Source organism: Colossoma macropomum, unplaced genomic scaffold (assembly GCF_904425465.1).
Source record: "Colossoma macropomum unplaced genomic scaffold, Colossoma_macropomum, whole genome shotgun sequence".
Lineage (NCBI taxonomy): Eukaryota > Metazoa > Chordata > Actinopteri > Characiformes > Serrasalmidae > Colossoma > Colossoma macropomum.
The window spans coordinates 34,083,312-34,098,515 of record NW_023494785.1 but is presented as its reverse complement, the minus strand read 5'-3'; the positions used below and the strand labels follow the sequence as shown (position 1 = coordinate 34,098,515).

Here is a 15,204-nt window from a genome sequence, read left to right as displayed (position 1 = left end):
TGTTAATGGATTTGGAGAAGGCTCCAGCATTCAGGTTCCTGTGAGACGAAAGCCCAAAGCCCCTAGGGGGGTGGGCTTGCCTGTCCTCACCTGCCAACAAGCAAAATGTATCTCAGTTACAGCTCCTTTGTTCGGCTTTGGTATTGCGTCTTAGGCACGAGGTGCTGGTAAATGAGCTGGAATGACTGATGAGCAAGAATGAGAGTTGGAATGGCATGTTGTGGTTTAGTTCAAGGTGATTAGTATTTTGAACTGTACTGGCTTTTTTGCATGATAGAATGCATTGGTATGCTGTATATTGCACCCTTTAAAGAATGGGGTCATCCAAAAAGCAGTACCTGTTGCTTTCAAGTGAACAGCATTATGAATTTCTGTGGGAGGTCATGTCTTCAATGACCAATAAATCACAAAAAGTAGTTGCATTGGACTTTTTTTCAAAAATCAAAAATGTGTTTTTAGGACAGTGGTTGAAAAGACTCTCCTCTACTCTCCTGCATCACTCATTACATTAAAACAACGACTTTTTTCAGGTTCCAGACTGGGCTTATGCTGCTTTTTATAAATCTTTTTTAAAAAGATTGGTGTTTATTTTTTGTACCCTGTAATAGCATTTCAGTTACGTTTTATTTAAAAGGAAACACTGAAAGACAAAAAGTATTCAAAAATAAAAATATTTGATAGTTACAGCCCTAGAGTTTTGATTTTCTGTCAGTAGTACAGTCTGTGCAAAACTGTAAAAGATGCATTTTTTTTTGTTTTATATTGTTTTCAATTTAGCTGAACAATAATTGCACACGTGCTTGAGACAGTAACTGTCAAACCAAGCTAGAAAAATGTGAACTTGAAAAATGTGTTATTTTTTCAAAAGTTAGTTAGAAGTGCTTACAGCTTTAAATGACTGACATCAAAATTAGTGTCAAAAGACTTTGTATCAAAAGTTTGAAGGCAGCATTGTCTGTTGTCTTTCTGTTGGTTAGGCCTTTTCACAGTGAGAACAGTCTTTTCCTGTGCCGCATAAGATTTGAAAAAGTGACGTTAATTTAGTTATTTTATGCAATTATTGATTTATTTCTGCAGCTCCCTGCCTGCTCAGAACAGGACCTGTTCTGCTCGTTTGAACCACAGATCTCGAGTGACAGGCGACACCTGGAGTAAGACTTTGAAATGTGCTCTGCCTCTGAACTCTCTCTTGACTAATGTCGCGTGTTTGCCATCTCTGGTTACCAACACACCTCCTGCAGAAAATCCTCAGTGCAGGTCTGACACAAAGACGTCAGCAGTTCTGCAGAGAGAGGAAGAACAGTGTGGCCTGCGCTGATTTGAGTACCGTAAGCAGACAATAGCAGAATTCTGGTTTTTAATTCCCACACTGAGCCCCTATATGCAAAATTGACCTGGCTGGCCAGGTGTGAAGTCTGTGGATGACCGTGGCAGGGTGAATAATGGTGGCTGAGTCATTCCTGCAGCATCTCTCGTGAGAATGGGTGAGCACTGGGAGATATTAGATGCAGGAAAGCAGAGTGAGAGGCAACTCTGAGATCCTGCTGTTCGAACTGCAGCTTCAGGAGGGAGTCATGTCAACACATGCAGCAGATTAGCTGCACATTAGGAAGGACTAATATAGCCTGGAAATCAAGTCAGCTGAGTTCTTGCACTGTCTGATTAGCTCCTATGAAGTTTTGCAATAAACATTTCAAAACCACACAGCAAATCAAATAGAAAACTTCATGCTGTTGCAGAAATTTGTTTCCTAAAGTGCTAAAACATTTATCTCGTATTGCTTTGCATTAATGCCTCAACAGATTTGCGAGTTTCAAAAATGTCTAGAGATGACATAGAGCTCCCTCTCTCTCCACCCCTTTTCCCTTTGCTACAGTTGATGTGCTCTTTCTCAAAAGGAGGAGGAACTCTCAGCCCTGGATCTTTGAATAATAGTTTTGATTAAGTTGGACAAGACCAGTGAAGTGAAAACTGACACAAACAATGCAACAGCACTAATCACTAGGCTGTGCTAGACAAAGATGCCTCTGTATTCCACATGAACTGTTGGTGCCAACTAGGTATCTTCCCTCATTCACTTTCCCTTCTGACTCTCCTGGATGCATTATGAGGTGTTTGATTTCTGTTATTCTTCACGTGGATTGTAGAGGAACCACATTCTTTTTCATTAATTCAGGCTATGGATGAAAGCTGTATGAGTATGTTATCACTTATAGAGAAATTCTTTTGACTGATGACTGAATGTCATTAGTCGTCGGTTAATCATTTACCAGCAAACCTAAAATAATGGATGCAAGTCATAAAAATATATAGAGTATAGTTACAATTCTGAAATCTGATTTGCTGAGTTCAAAGCTGTTGTAAAATATTTGACGTGCACCTTTTATGAGCACTCAATTCTGTATTAATGCACCGAGATATTAAAAAGCGTTCCTTGTATGGATCGTGGCACGCAATACTAAATGGCGAGAAATAGTATTAAACATGCCCTACATAAGAACTTGTTTGTGCCCAAACTTAAAGGCTGGCAAATATAAGTTGAGGATCATATGACCAAAACCTTAAAAATGACTGGAACATGTAATGATGGACTACTGGAAGTTCAGCATTCTTTTGTTGCAAAGTTATGTTTACTACTGTTTACTATCCCAAGTTCAAATAAGCATAAATACCATGACTGGGTTTTGGCTCAGTGTACCTCAAAGGCTGTCAAAATCCATCACCGTCCACAACGTTCACTATAATTTTGCATACCCATGTATGATTTCCTCACACCACTGTGTATCGCCATTTCTCTCAGAGATCATGGGTAAAACAAGTGTCTTATCGCTCAATGTTGTTTGCTTTTGATTTATATATTGTAAAAATATAAAGGAAAAAATGGTACCAGTACAGGTGCATTTTTGTTTATCGTGATACAGTCGGTGTCAGTGTACTTTCAAAGGTGCAACGGTATTCTTAAGGTCAAACTGTATACCTTATACTGCATACATTTTTCCTGTATAATCATAAGTTTTAAAAATAGAAAATTAAATAAAAACTTTAGAGTCAAGACTAGGTATATGGAGTTGGGGCAAATAAAAATTATAATGGTAGGACAAAATGTTTTTTTTTCTGAGGCCATATTGCTATTATCCTTTTGAGAAGTGGTCCCACCACTGCTTCTAGCTATGAGCTTCATTTTTAGGAGGCATATCTAGCAGAACCATTGTGTCCTTGTACATACAATTCAAACACATGATATGAAATTAGAGATGAAACGGTTACCGGTTTCACGGTAAACCGCGGTAAAATTAATGACGGTTAGTAGTACCGTTTGAACTTTAAAGTATCGTTAAAACCGCGGTGTGAAAAACTCGCTGTACACAGTCAAACAAAGGCAGAATCATCTCTCAGATGCAGCTCTGTGTGTGTGTGTAGAGGGGGAGGGGGAGAGGGAGAGAAGGGAGAACATGGCGGAATGTAGTGACAGAGATTCGGAGATATTTCAGCCTTCTAAGAAGACCAAGTCTGACGTTTGGTCATATTTTGGGTTTTATAAGAATGCAGAAGGAAAGTTAATTGAAGATGACCACCCTGTCTGCAGAACAGGCCGAAAGAAAAGCGCGGCGAAAGGGGGCAACACATCAAACCTTACGAGTCATCTTCGCGACCACCACCCGCTACTTTTTAGAGAATGCAAGGTTAACTTTAACGTAGAAGTCTGTGGGGAATTTGAAACGGAAGAAAGTCACGGGTTGTGTGGTTTAACTTATGTTTATGGTTCGTTAATAATATAAAATTAAGCTTTTAGCGTACAATCGGTCAATCAGCTGTGAATCGAAACTAAAGCTTTTAACACATATTTCTGTGGAGCAGTGTCTCTAAAATGAGCTCTGAGTTAAGTCACACAAATTCCGTAACGAGACGCTGCAGAAGTTCAATCTGCACAGCTTCCCTTTCTCACTTGCAGTGTTTACTGTCTGAGAGGAGAATAACACTGTCTCAAATCACTCAATGTCCCCTACATAGTGCGCTACTTTTCAAACAAACACGATCATCATTAACACGCAATTGAGTTTTAAATAGGGAATTTGTAACCTGTTGTTAATGTTGATTATAAATGACTTAGTCGAACGTTTCATGCACTCTTTGGGTGAAGGATTTGCTATTTCATGATCCACGTGCACTACATAGGGAAGATAGTGTGCTTTGAGACGGGACCTTGCGCGAGTAAACGCTGTGTGCCGCTTTTAGGAAAAGCAGAGAGTTTCAGAGATTAAACTTTAGGAGTGTTTGTGCCGCAGCTCAGATGCATGTTCATTTTAAGTTATGTTTTAGTTTTAAAACGCTTTCAGAGAAGCAGCTCCACAGGTGAACTCACACTGTGTGAGTTCTACACTGTCTGCAGCTCACAGCATGGTCACGCAATTCCTCTGTGATTTTGGCTGTTTTTCCTGGTCCGCTGTATTGATTAGGGGTACAGCGCCACAACGGCACAATAATGCTGCAATTGTAGTTAGGACGGAGATCCCCCGAGTGCAACACGTCTTGGAAGTAGTAATTTTCCATTAAGACCCACCTCAGAGTTGGTCCAGATTTAATTCTCTATGCAGGGAAATCCCTAGTTATTGTACTTAATAATAATAATAATAATACTACATTTGCTATTCTTTTGTTTACAGAGTATTACAAATATTGTAAGTAATACAAAAGTAATACTACAAATGTATTGACTATATTTTTTAATGTTTATGCAAACAAAAAGTGCATATTGCTGCCAATTCTATTTGTGTTAATATACGAATTGGTGAAACAAGTTTGTTTGTGTATCAGTATTTGTTTATTTATTTATTTTACTTTTCAACACATTTGAACAATATTGCGATAATACTGATAATCGTGATCATTTTGGTCATGATAATCGTGATATGAAATTTTAATATTGTTTCATCTCTGTATGAAATTTAAATAAATTTACTATAACTCACTGCATTGATTGATTAAACAATTGTTTATTTATCGGTTAATGGCTAATTGGTTAATCATAAACGTATAAAGCTAGGTTCCATTAGCAAGCTATGGCCCTCTTCGTTGGAATGGCTAGCTTTATTGTCTAACCTTTATGAAACAGATGTTGTGTGTGATCGTGTGCGTGGGTGGTGTGTGTGTGTGTGTGTGTGTGTGTGTGTGTGTGTGTGTGAGAGAGAGAGAGCGAGAGAAAGACACATTTTGGGAAATTCTTGCATGTCAGTGATTCAGTGTAGGCTCATTGTTGGAACTTTAGCAGTGATATCATCACTGAACAAAAGATACTGAGGTGGAGCTTTACACACAGTTATTAGGACAATCATGCCGTTATTTACAGCAGCTGTTCAGATTTGTTTTTGCCATTATGTTTCCTCAGCTTATGACACTATTGATTGGTTAACAATTTACAATTTTGTAAACAAATTTAAACTTTACAATTTGAATCATGGTCAGTGGTCACCATTGGCTTCCATTGATTGCTGGAAACATTTTGATGGCATTTATGGGTGAAAAAAATAGCTACTTATTGTATGCTAAATCTAGAAGGAGAGTGTTGTAGCCCTGAAAAAGAATTTTCTAGTTGATTTCCATTTTAGAAATATATAGTCATAGACATTAAGGCCCTAATTTTCAAAGCTGGTTCATTTATACTTAACTCACCATGCTTTGGGAACAAAAACTCTATCACTTCAACTCTCCATGTACTGTAGTAGTTATAATTAGAAAAAAAGGCATCCAGAGGCTGTTGTGTTAGAGGCTCAATGTAAATGTGCCATCAGCTTGATGTAAACAAAAATGACAAAGAAGAATTTGCATTGGTGCAGTTCTTGCTTAAGAGTACTGCAGTGGTAAGTAAATGATGTGTTGAGTCACTCTCACCAAGTTCACACCTATGCTGACCTGGTACTGTGTGTTTGCCTGCCGGCAGTGTTGAGAACGGAGTGTTTGAGTATTCGGGGTGTGGGCACGGTGCTCAAAGCACTGCGCTACCAATACCATGTGATGTGAGAACCTTATCTTACTTGACGTCTTTGATATTTCTTTGTGAATTAGTTGATTTACCTTGAAATGGCTCTTCCCAATGCTCTTATAGGCTTCAGACAAAATAACATGGTTGACTGCAATTTGATTGATTGCATCATTTGTTATGGAATCAATAAATATTTTTCAGTTTTTTCATTAAGACTGTCCAAAGATTAAAATAATGAATCATGATTAATCACATTACTTTGTGTAGTTAATTTTAACTATGTGATTAACTGCATGTGTTTTATTTGCTCTAGTTTGACCCCAAATATTTTTTTAAAAAGCAAATATTTAAAGAACTCATTTAAAAAGCACTGGACATGAGTGGACAAAAAAAGCTTCATAAGATTGTATTTATCACTTTCATTTATTCAACAACTGTATTTTCAGTGTGGGAATGCAGAGTTCACAAGAACCTGAACATGAAAATCCTGTGATTTAGAAAGAGTGAAACTACAATTCGTAGAGAGCTATATTTTGCTATGCAAGGGTTAGCAATATGACAATATATATCGCTTTTGTGATAAATTTTGTCATCTTGATAATCAATGTTTTATTTCTGAGCATGTCATGGATATTGTCATTACTTAAAGAACAGTGTTTAGTTGGATGTAGTGCAGTATAGTGTGCAAAATGTTGAATTATAATCATCCCTGCACTGCCACAATTAAAAAATACTGTCAGCATCTATGAGTGCTTATCTTTATGCAGTGTTTGCCAGTGAAATAGGACTACTTATGCTGTCTTTGTAATGAAACGTGTTCTTTAAGTGCTGACCATGTTCACGATATGCTCAGAAAAGCGTATTGTGACGTAAGGCTGGGCAATATGACACTATATATTGTTATCATGATAAATTATGCCACAATATAATACAGGATGCTTTTTTGCATACGTTTCATTATGAAGAGAGCAAAATTAGTCCTGTATAACTGGATTTAGTGCACTCAGTATGCCAAATACTGAATTAAAAACACTTTGTATTTGCACTTTCTGATAGTGTTTTTTAAATGATGGTGCTACTGGTTCTTTTTCTTTTCAGATGTTGTGTATCATATCATGCATCATGAAACCTTCTTGAAGTATTGCGGTATTACATTTTTGCCGTATCGCCCTCCTCTATAATGACATAATTTGTCATGATAACGCTAAAATATTGTCATTTTGCCCATCCCTAGTAGTATTTAAATGTGGCACTACTAGCACATTTTATCTGTGTGTCAAAATATGGTGTGATTCAAAAAGATTCATCCGATTTCAAAACGCCATATTTTTACAATCGTGAGGTACCCAGGAACCAATCACATACAAATAGAAAGAGGGGGAAATAGAGTTTCTGGTTGTAAGTATGGCAGTACGTCATTGGTACCAACAGTTCCAAGAAAAAGGTCACCAGCATCACCAGATCTCACGCCATGTGACCTTTTTTTGTGGGGATGCGTTAAGGATTCTGTTTATGTGCCGCCACTCCCAACACTGGATGATCTCCAAAATCGCATTGAAAGAGCCATGAGTAAAGTGACACCTGACATCAATTAAGTATGGGATGAATTTGACTATTGCGTTGATGTTCTCCGTACAGCTGGAGGAGGTCATATTGAGCACTTGTAAAATTACATAATAAACTTTATGCTCACTTAAACCATTTACAATTTACTGCATTGTTCTGTAATGATTTACAAGTAAAATAAATCTTTTTGAAATTGGATAAATCTTTTTGAATCACCCTGCATTTTGATATGCATATTGAATATCGTGAAAAAGTATCATGATATGATATTTTTGCAATATTGCCCACCGTTACTGCTATGTTACCTCTTATTTTGTGGGGAACTGTAGCTTTCTGCATTGCTATTGCTTTGGTTAGTTTGCTGCTGGTTGACTAATCCATTGGTCTCCTGTGAGTACTGTTCAGCATAGTCTGCCAAAGGCGTCCTCCCGTGCTACTGATATCACTGATTTAGCCGGTATCAGCCTTCTTCCCTCTTCCTCCATCTGTTCTTCAGTGATAAATACATTCACCATGGTAGTAGGTGGATTTTTAAAGAGAGCCATCAATAAAACTTGCCATTTGAAAGCTGCACTTGAACGAGAGGGCTACAGTTGCAGAGTCAATCATAGCAACATACTGAGGGCGAGAAGAGTGGAACTAAGTGGTTCAAAGGTTTAAAGTAGAAAACTGTGATAACGAGTTAACAATATTAATAATTTATGTAGTTTTTGTGTAGTTTTATGTAGTTTATGTAGTTTCTGTTCAGGCAGCAAAAATAATGAGAAACAAAATAATGACAGTTACCATGGATGCCAGGAAGCGCTGCTGGTTCGCCAGAGTTCACCTAAGCATTGCCGTGTCTCAGAAATGTTTGCGGTAGCTGTGTGTGGGCTGCATGCTTTTCCCCACCTGCTCTGTGGAGACACACTGTCTGAACCCTAAACCGGAGGAAAGATGTTATCTGTAAACTTTTCATCCCTTTGCAGATGACACTGCTCCGGGATCAGTTTACAGGGGTGCTCACTTTTAATTTGAGTAGCTGCTACTCCAATTCAGCTTCCTCATTATATGCCATTGTGTGAAGAGAGTAAAAGCTCCAGCATGTTTTGGCTTATCAGTGTTTTTTTCTGTACACTATAAGGGCTGGTTTTCTGTACACAGTGTAAAAGTTGGAAATTACACCATCATCTTACACCAGATGCTCCACTGAAGAGCCTTTTAGCAGAAGCATGGACGTGAATTGTTTGGAAAATGTATCATTATGTTTAATTTGTTGGGATGCAGGTACTTCATGTAGTCAGGTACTTTTTTTAAGCAAAGTGCCACACTTTCTCTAAGCAGCTCTAGTTATAAATGAGCTGGTTTGTCATTTTGTATTAACAACAGACATCATCTGTTTTGCAGATTCCTTTGTCAACAGTCAGGAGTGGACATTGAGTAGATCAGTGCCAGAGCTCAAAGTGGTAAGTTGCTATGCTTCTTAACCTTTTTCCTATGTAATATATATTTGTGATGCATCAAAATGAAAATTCCTGACCAAAACTGATATTTGAGACACATCTGGCCAAAAGAGTTTTGATTTATTTATTTATTTATTTATTTTTGTATTGAACCTATAGTAGAGAAGTTCTTGAGCATTGTACCTTTTCTTTATACTCAACTATGTCCCTCATAGAAACCATGAAATGTTTTCACTCTCCAACTTTCACTCCAACTTTTTTCTGCTGCTGAACCTTTTTGAACCCATCTGTGCTTTTTCGGCCTTTCTTTTGGGGCGAAAACTGATAGTGCCACTCTGACCATTTTTGGCCAAAATGTTTCATTGGCCGAAATCTCAGTGCATCCCTGATACGTATATTATAATAGTATTTTACATATTTAAAAAACAAAAGTCATGAACCTATTCAGTCAAGTAGTCAAATGGATAATTGAATGCTCTGTTAACCATTTCAGGTATTTAAATCCTGAAATCACTGTTCAATTACTAGTTATGTTGCATCATGGACATTTAGGGAGAAAATATACAAGCCAACAATTCAGTGAAACCCTGATTTTATGTTTTAACAGTATGAAAAGCTGTAAAGTGTGACAGTTTTCCTTGTGTGTGTGATTATATATTTCTTTATCATCATCCCCAAGATCAACTGATGCGTTCATTACCTCTCACGAGTACTGGAATATCAGAATAAACCATAATGCACATTTCCACTGTGAAGGCTTAAATCAGAATTACTTTTCTTAACTGTAACACTGTTATAGTTTTAAATGAATACATTTGAACAAATGAATAAAGCTCTTTCCCATCAAGCTCCTCAAAATGCCACAGGTTCAGAGAAGGCACGGTTAGGAATTCAGTTTAATAAAATGCAGCAAAAGGAGCTGCCAATTTGTGTGACACAAAACTTGCACATGAAATGCAGTTTAACGTTCAGTAGCGTTGAGTATGGCACTTGTAGCGTGTCTCTGGCATGGAGACACAGCAGGGCAGATGTGCCGCTGACAGTGAGTGACACTTTCAGGTTATGCCGCTGACGGTCCCTGAAAATGATACACCCACATCAATCATTAGAGGCCTTTGAATTTTCTCTCATGAAGTCGGTGTTGAAATGTGAAGTTCATGAGCGCTTTTATTGCCTCACAAATTAGAACAAAATGATTTTTATGCCAGACCATGGAATGTTAACCCTTAGAAGTCTCTTAAATTTACCCTTTTTGCTACATTATTAAAAAAAAAAAATTCTACAATACTATATTATTAATTTAGGGCTGCAACTAATTATTATTCCCATAATGATTACCCTGTCCCTTTTGATTTTGATGAGGTTAAGAAAAGAAAAAGTGCAGCTATTAACTTGTTGATGATTAACGTTTAATATTTAACATTATACACAGTGTTTAAACATGACGTGGAAAAAGACAAGAAAATGATAATGGAACAACACAAACAAATGCAGTTTAGACGAATGATTTCAAAATGTAAATTTTGCGTTGTTTATTTTTCTGACTTATTTTATTAATTCAAAACAGAGCTAGCTGAAAAGCACACAATGATGTGCTATTTTTGACTTTGTCTCCTCTTTCTTTATAATATCCCTGAACAAGGGCACTGTACTACAAGTATTAATGCACCCTTAGTTGGTCTATAATGGTCGTGTGTGACAGTTGTGCTGTTGTGAGCTTGGTTTAGGAGACCTTTTTAGATGTGAATTGTTGCTATATTTTTGATTTTCTTCTATCTGTATTTTATTTTAATTGAAGTAACGTTAGATGGGAAGTATAGGTCTTGTCAGACCTATTAATTGATAAGATTAATTGCTGACTGTTGTTTTTATCATCAGCATTATGTATCTACCATCTGTTGCAGCCTCAAATTAATTATGTGGTTAGTTACATTTCACATAATTACATGAATGTGAATTACATTTACATTGTTATATTGTGTATCAAGTTCAAACCTCCATTTGATAAAGTGTGTATTTTTCTTTCTACAAAACAAGCACTTTTGACATGATTTCCCTGCAAGCACAATGAACTGTGAGTGAAAAGTAATTAGATAAAATTACAACAAGCTTTTATCGTAACGGGTATTTACTGAGACTTCTAAGGGTCAATAAGACTTACCCTTGGATCCATACGTTGTTTGACGTGGAAAGTACTGGATAGGCAGTGACTTCACAGTTTTCTTATTAATCATAAACTGCATGTATGCCATAGGGGTGTAACAATTGAAAAAAAACAATTCAATTAGACACTGAACTGTTGTATCTCAGCACAATTTTCAGTACAGTGGAAATGGCAGCAAAATGTACCTTACATTAACATTCATCATGAAGCAGTATAAGGAACAAAAGCTGTGCTTTATAGTGTTCTCATCTAAAGCTCTAACCACATGCTAATATTAGCCCCAAGCTAACACATTAGCCACAAGCTAGTATGCTAGTCATGATGAAATGATTCAGTATGATATGCTGCGATATAATACAATTCAGTATGATACGATGTATTGTTACATCCCTAGTATGCCTTTTTATGTCTTTTTAACAGGATCCTCATGGAAATACTCCTTATACATTGATGAGAAAAGAACACACGCTGATAAAACATTTAAATCAATCACGCTCGAAGGAGATTTCTAACCTTCTTTTGCATACGAAGCCTGAAGCCTCCAGCCTCCACTTGCATAATCAAGAGTGTATTTATGCCTGCATCGCTCTGGAGGATCGCTCCTCCTAAAGCCTCGTTAAGACCGCTCGGTGTTCTCATCCCCATAATTAAACCCAAACACGGCTTAATCACCCACTTGCAACCTAAAGAGAGGGGGAAGAGAGGATGTTTGCGTTGTTGGAGCCTTTGTTCTTTGCAGACACGCTGGCATCTTGCACCTTGTCCTGTGAGAACACAGTGAATCCTGAGGGGATCAAGCGTGCCTCTTTCAAACCACAATCAGGGATTTCGGAGCAACAGAGTCACAGGCATGCAATTGAATTTTCACAGGCCCGGCACAGCAAGGCTGAGCTGGGGTACAATGCCCTTGAAAATATTCACAGGCCAAGTTTTGAATTCCAGGAGCAATGCACGATGAAACAGAAACAGTGTTTTAGAGCTCTGAATTTGAGCTCTGCATTTAAGTTTGTGTTTTTTGTAAACAGTGGAGATAAGTGGAGTTCCTTCTATGGTGCTCAATGTGTGTGATTACTGTACTTGATTAAAATATGTCCTGTTTTCAAGAATAAAGGTGATGCATTGTAAAGTAATGAAAAATTAGGCATAGGGCTGCACAAAAGAACACACAAAAATTGTGATCTTGATCTAACTGTGATCTTGGTTAACTGTGATGGTAGCATGCTGACCATGGTGAGCACATCATTGCCTTAACTGGGCATTTTTTCCATGAGAGTTAAGTGAGAATTGGTAACCACAACACTTATGCACCGCTGCCACACTCAACACGTTCCTGTGTTCTCAACGTGGGCATTTACACTGCCCGCACGTGCCAGGAGTTCCGCCTCAACTGTCATGCGCAAGATGCCGAGCAAGGGACGTGCAGTTGCCACTGTCAAAGCGTAAAGTTTACCATGAGCTGCGCGCCACCAGAAGCATGCACAAAATGCCCTGCAGCATTTCACTCGCATTCCCGATTAGCTGCCGTACTGCATTGCTGTTGGTATGGAACAAGTTCATGTTAGCTTCATTTGTACTGTTGATATCTTGTGTTCAGTGACACACAAAGCATGAAATAGACTAACTGAAGGATAACTTAGTTAGCCTGATGCCAGGAGACAGGCCTGTTCTTTATTATTGTGAATGATGTATTGAACAGATATTGAAAGTTTTACATACATTTCACCCTGACACCAAAATTTGCTACTCCAAACAGTTCTACCGTAGAGTGTTTTAAACACACACCTGTGCATTTTTACAGAAGGCTCTTTATAGGCTACGATTGTTTTGTAGAACAGTTGGTTAGGCCTGTTTCAAACAGACTTTGTGTGTTTATTTGAATTCTTTCTGGGTGTCAACCCTTACACTCTAAACTGTATAAATTCACTGATAGCCTTATAGAACATTTCTACCATTAAAATCATTACCAACAGCAGTAATTTATCCAGTTTTGTGATACATTCCTCTAGTAATTAAAATAATTATTTCATGTAGAATCAGAACATGTACAGCGTTTTTGCACAGATAAACAACCAGTTTCACAGTAAAACACAGTACAAGACACATACAATCAAAAGCAGAGAGCGCAGTATCAGGTTGTGTTCTGCGATGAACTGACAGAACAAAAGTCACTGAAGATGCAGTGTATCTGTAAAGTGAGATTGAGGGGCAAATGTATCTTTGCTAACGCATTTGTAAGTTATATGCCAAATGTGGCAATTTTTAATGTTTTTCTATAGTCAGATAAGAAAGTACAAAACAAACAGAATTATTGGCCAGAGTTTATGAAGAACCTGTATTAGACTAGATTTTCCATAACGTAGCCTTACATACCTGTGTACCCCCAAAACTGTGACAAAGCCATATTTTATACAAGTAAATCATATAGGTTGACACCTTTGTGTTTAAATTGTTGTTACAAGGTTTCTGAGAATATCGCAGATACCATTAGTACTTATAAAACAACTTCATGTTTGATTACAAAAAGAGCCTTATTAGTCCTGTTTAGAATTTGTAAAATGTGGCACTATGTGTCATGGCATTACATTTTTGCCCACCTCTAGCTGTTTATGTTGATGTGCTATGTAAGAAAATTCAAATACATATAAATGAATATTTGTTCTTTCCAATATTCTAAGCAAAAAAAAATTAAATGTGTTTTCCTATTTACCAATCATTCAGCCCCAACTGGACATCTAATTTCTCTGAAGATGCTTGAGATGCTTGTATAAGCAAATGTGTAACTGAGATTTTTTTTAGTATTAAAGTATCCAGTGTTAAATCAGTTTAAGAGCAATCTGTCGGTCCATATCATGGTTTGAAGCCTCTCTGCTCTGAAGGAACAGCACGTTGTGTGTGTAAAACAAGCCAAAGACCAAAAGGCTCCAAACAAGGCAAAGAATTCTCTTCTCTTCATGTTAGGAAACTTCTCCAACTGTTGGGGGCAACCAGTTAATGAAACTTTTCTTTTCCCCATTTCAAGCTGGAGGCTTCCTGGGGTGAGAGAGAAATGCTGCTGATGGAAAAAGAGAGAAACAGAAAGGGGCCTTAAAGACAAAGAAAACCTCCTAACACTGCATTGCACTGGCACAGGAAGTTGCATATTTTAGCCATCTTAGATGTTCTGGTTATCTAGACACATACTTACCTTGTTTTGGATGGATTAGGGTGTTTCTGCAACTACAAGCACTTTTAGGTCCGGCAGTGAATTGTTGAATATTTTAACTTTTTTAGCAAAATGTAAAGAGAACAGTTTAGTAGTGTCATAGGAAATTTTCACATATAAATTGGTTGCTACATGTAAAGAGATGAGATTATTTAAAAAGCATATTTTGGGCCAAAAATTCTAGTTTTATCCATGTCCCATTTTTCAATCTTTAAAATCATAAAAAGAAATTACTAAGCTACAAAAGTACATCTTTCAGTTGTAACTGCATTGTATAAATATTAAATCAAAAGATTGTTGTATTCTGTATTATTGTAAAAGTTCAGTGCAGTTGTGGTTATTATCCACCTAAATAGCTAATCACTGCTGCATTATATTAAATCAAATGTACTGAGGATGGAATTTAACAAATCATTGTGATGGCTGGGGGTACTGAGGAAACATCTACAACTGAACATCAACAACTTTTTCAAAAACAAGAAATTCTTGGGACTTTTTCCTGTGTTTATATTTATTTCATTTATTCTACTGATGTATGGTGAATTAAAAATAGAATATTTTAAATAATGTGCCTAGGTGCCTTAGACTTTTGCACTGTAGGTATACAGTTACAGACTGTGGATCATCTGTTGTCATCAGTTTGTCATTTGTTAATTATGCACTGATAGGGGAACCTGTGGCTGATGCCAATATCTGATATTTTTTCATGTACATATCTGCCAATGCGAATACATAAAAAATTATAATGTGTAATTTGAGACTAGATTCACCTGAATTAGCATTACAGAGAAATATAACATTTAATTATGTAGAGTTGTCAAATGCAGTGGAATTAATAAAATGCACATTT

At 37.1% G+C, this 15,204-nt stretch overlaps 1 protein-coding gene across 3 annotated transcripts in view; it reads left to right on the top strand.

Moving 5' to 3' along the window:
• The window catches only part of agap3 (ArfGAP with GTPase domain, ankyrin repeat and PH domain 3), a 168,887-nt gene that overhangs the window by 60,059 nt on the left and 93,624 nt on the right, over positions 1-15,204 (top strand). For all 3 annotated transcript variants that reach the window (XM_036591914.1, XM_036591933.1, XM_036591923.1), the window contains exon 2: positions 8,933-8,991. In XM_036591914.1, coding sequence (XP_036447807.1) covers positions 8,933-8,991 — 59 coding nt within the window. The remainder of the gene's footprint in view (positions 1-8,932; positions 8,992-15,204) is intronic.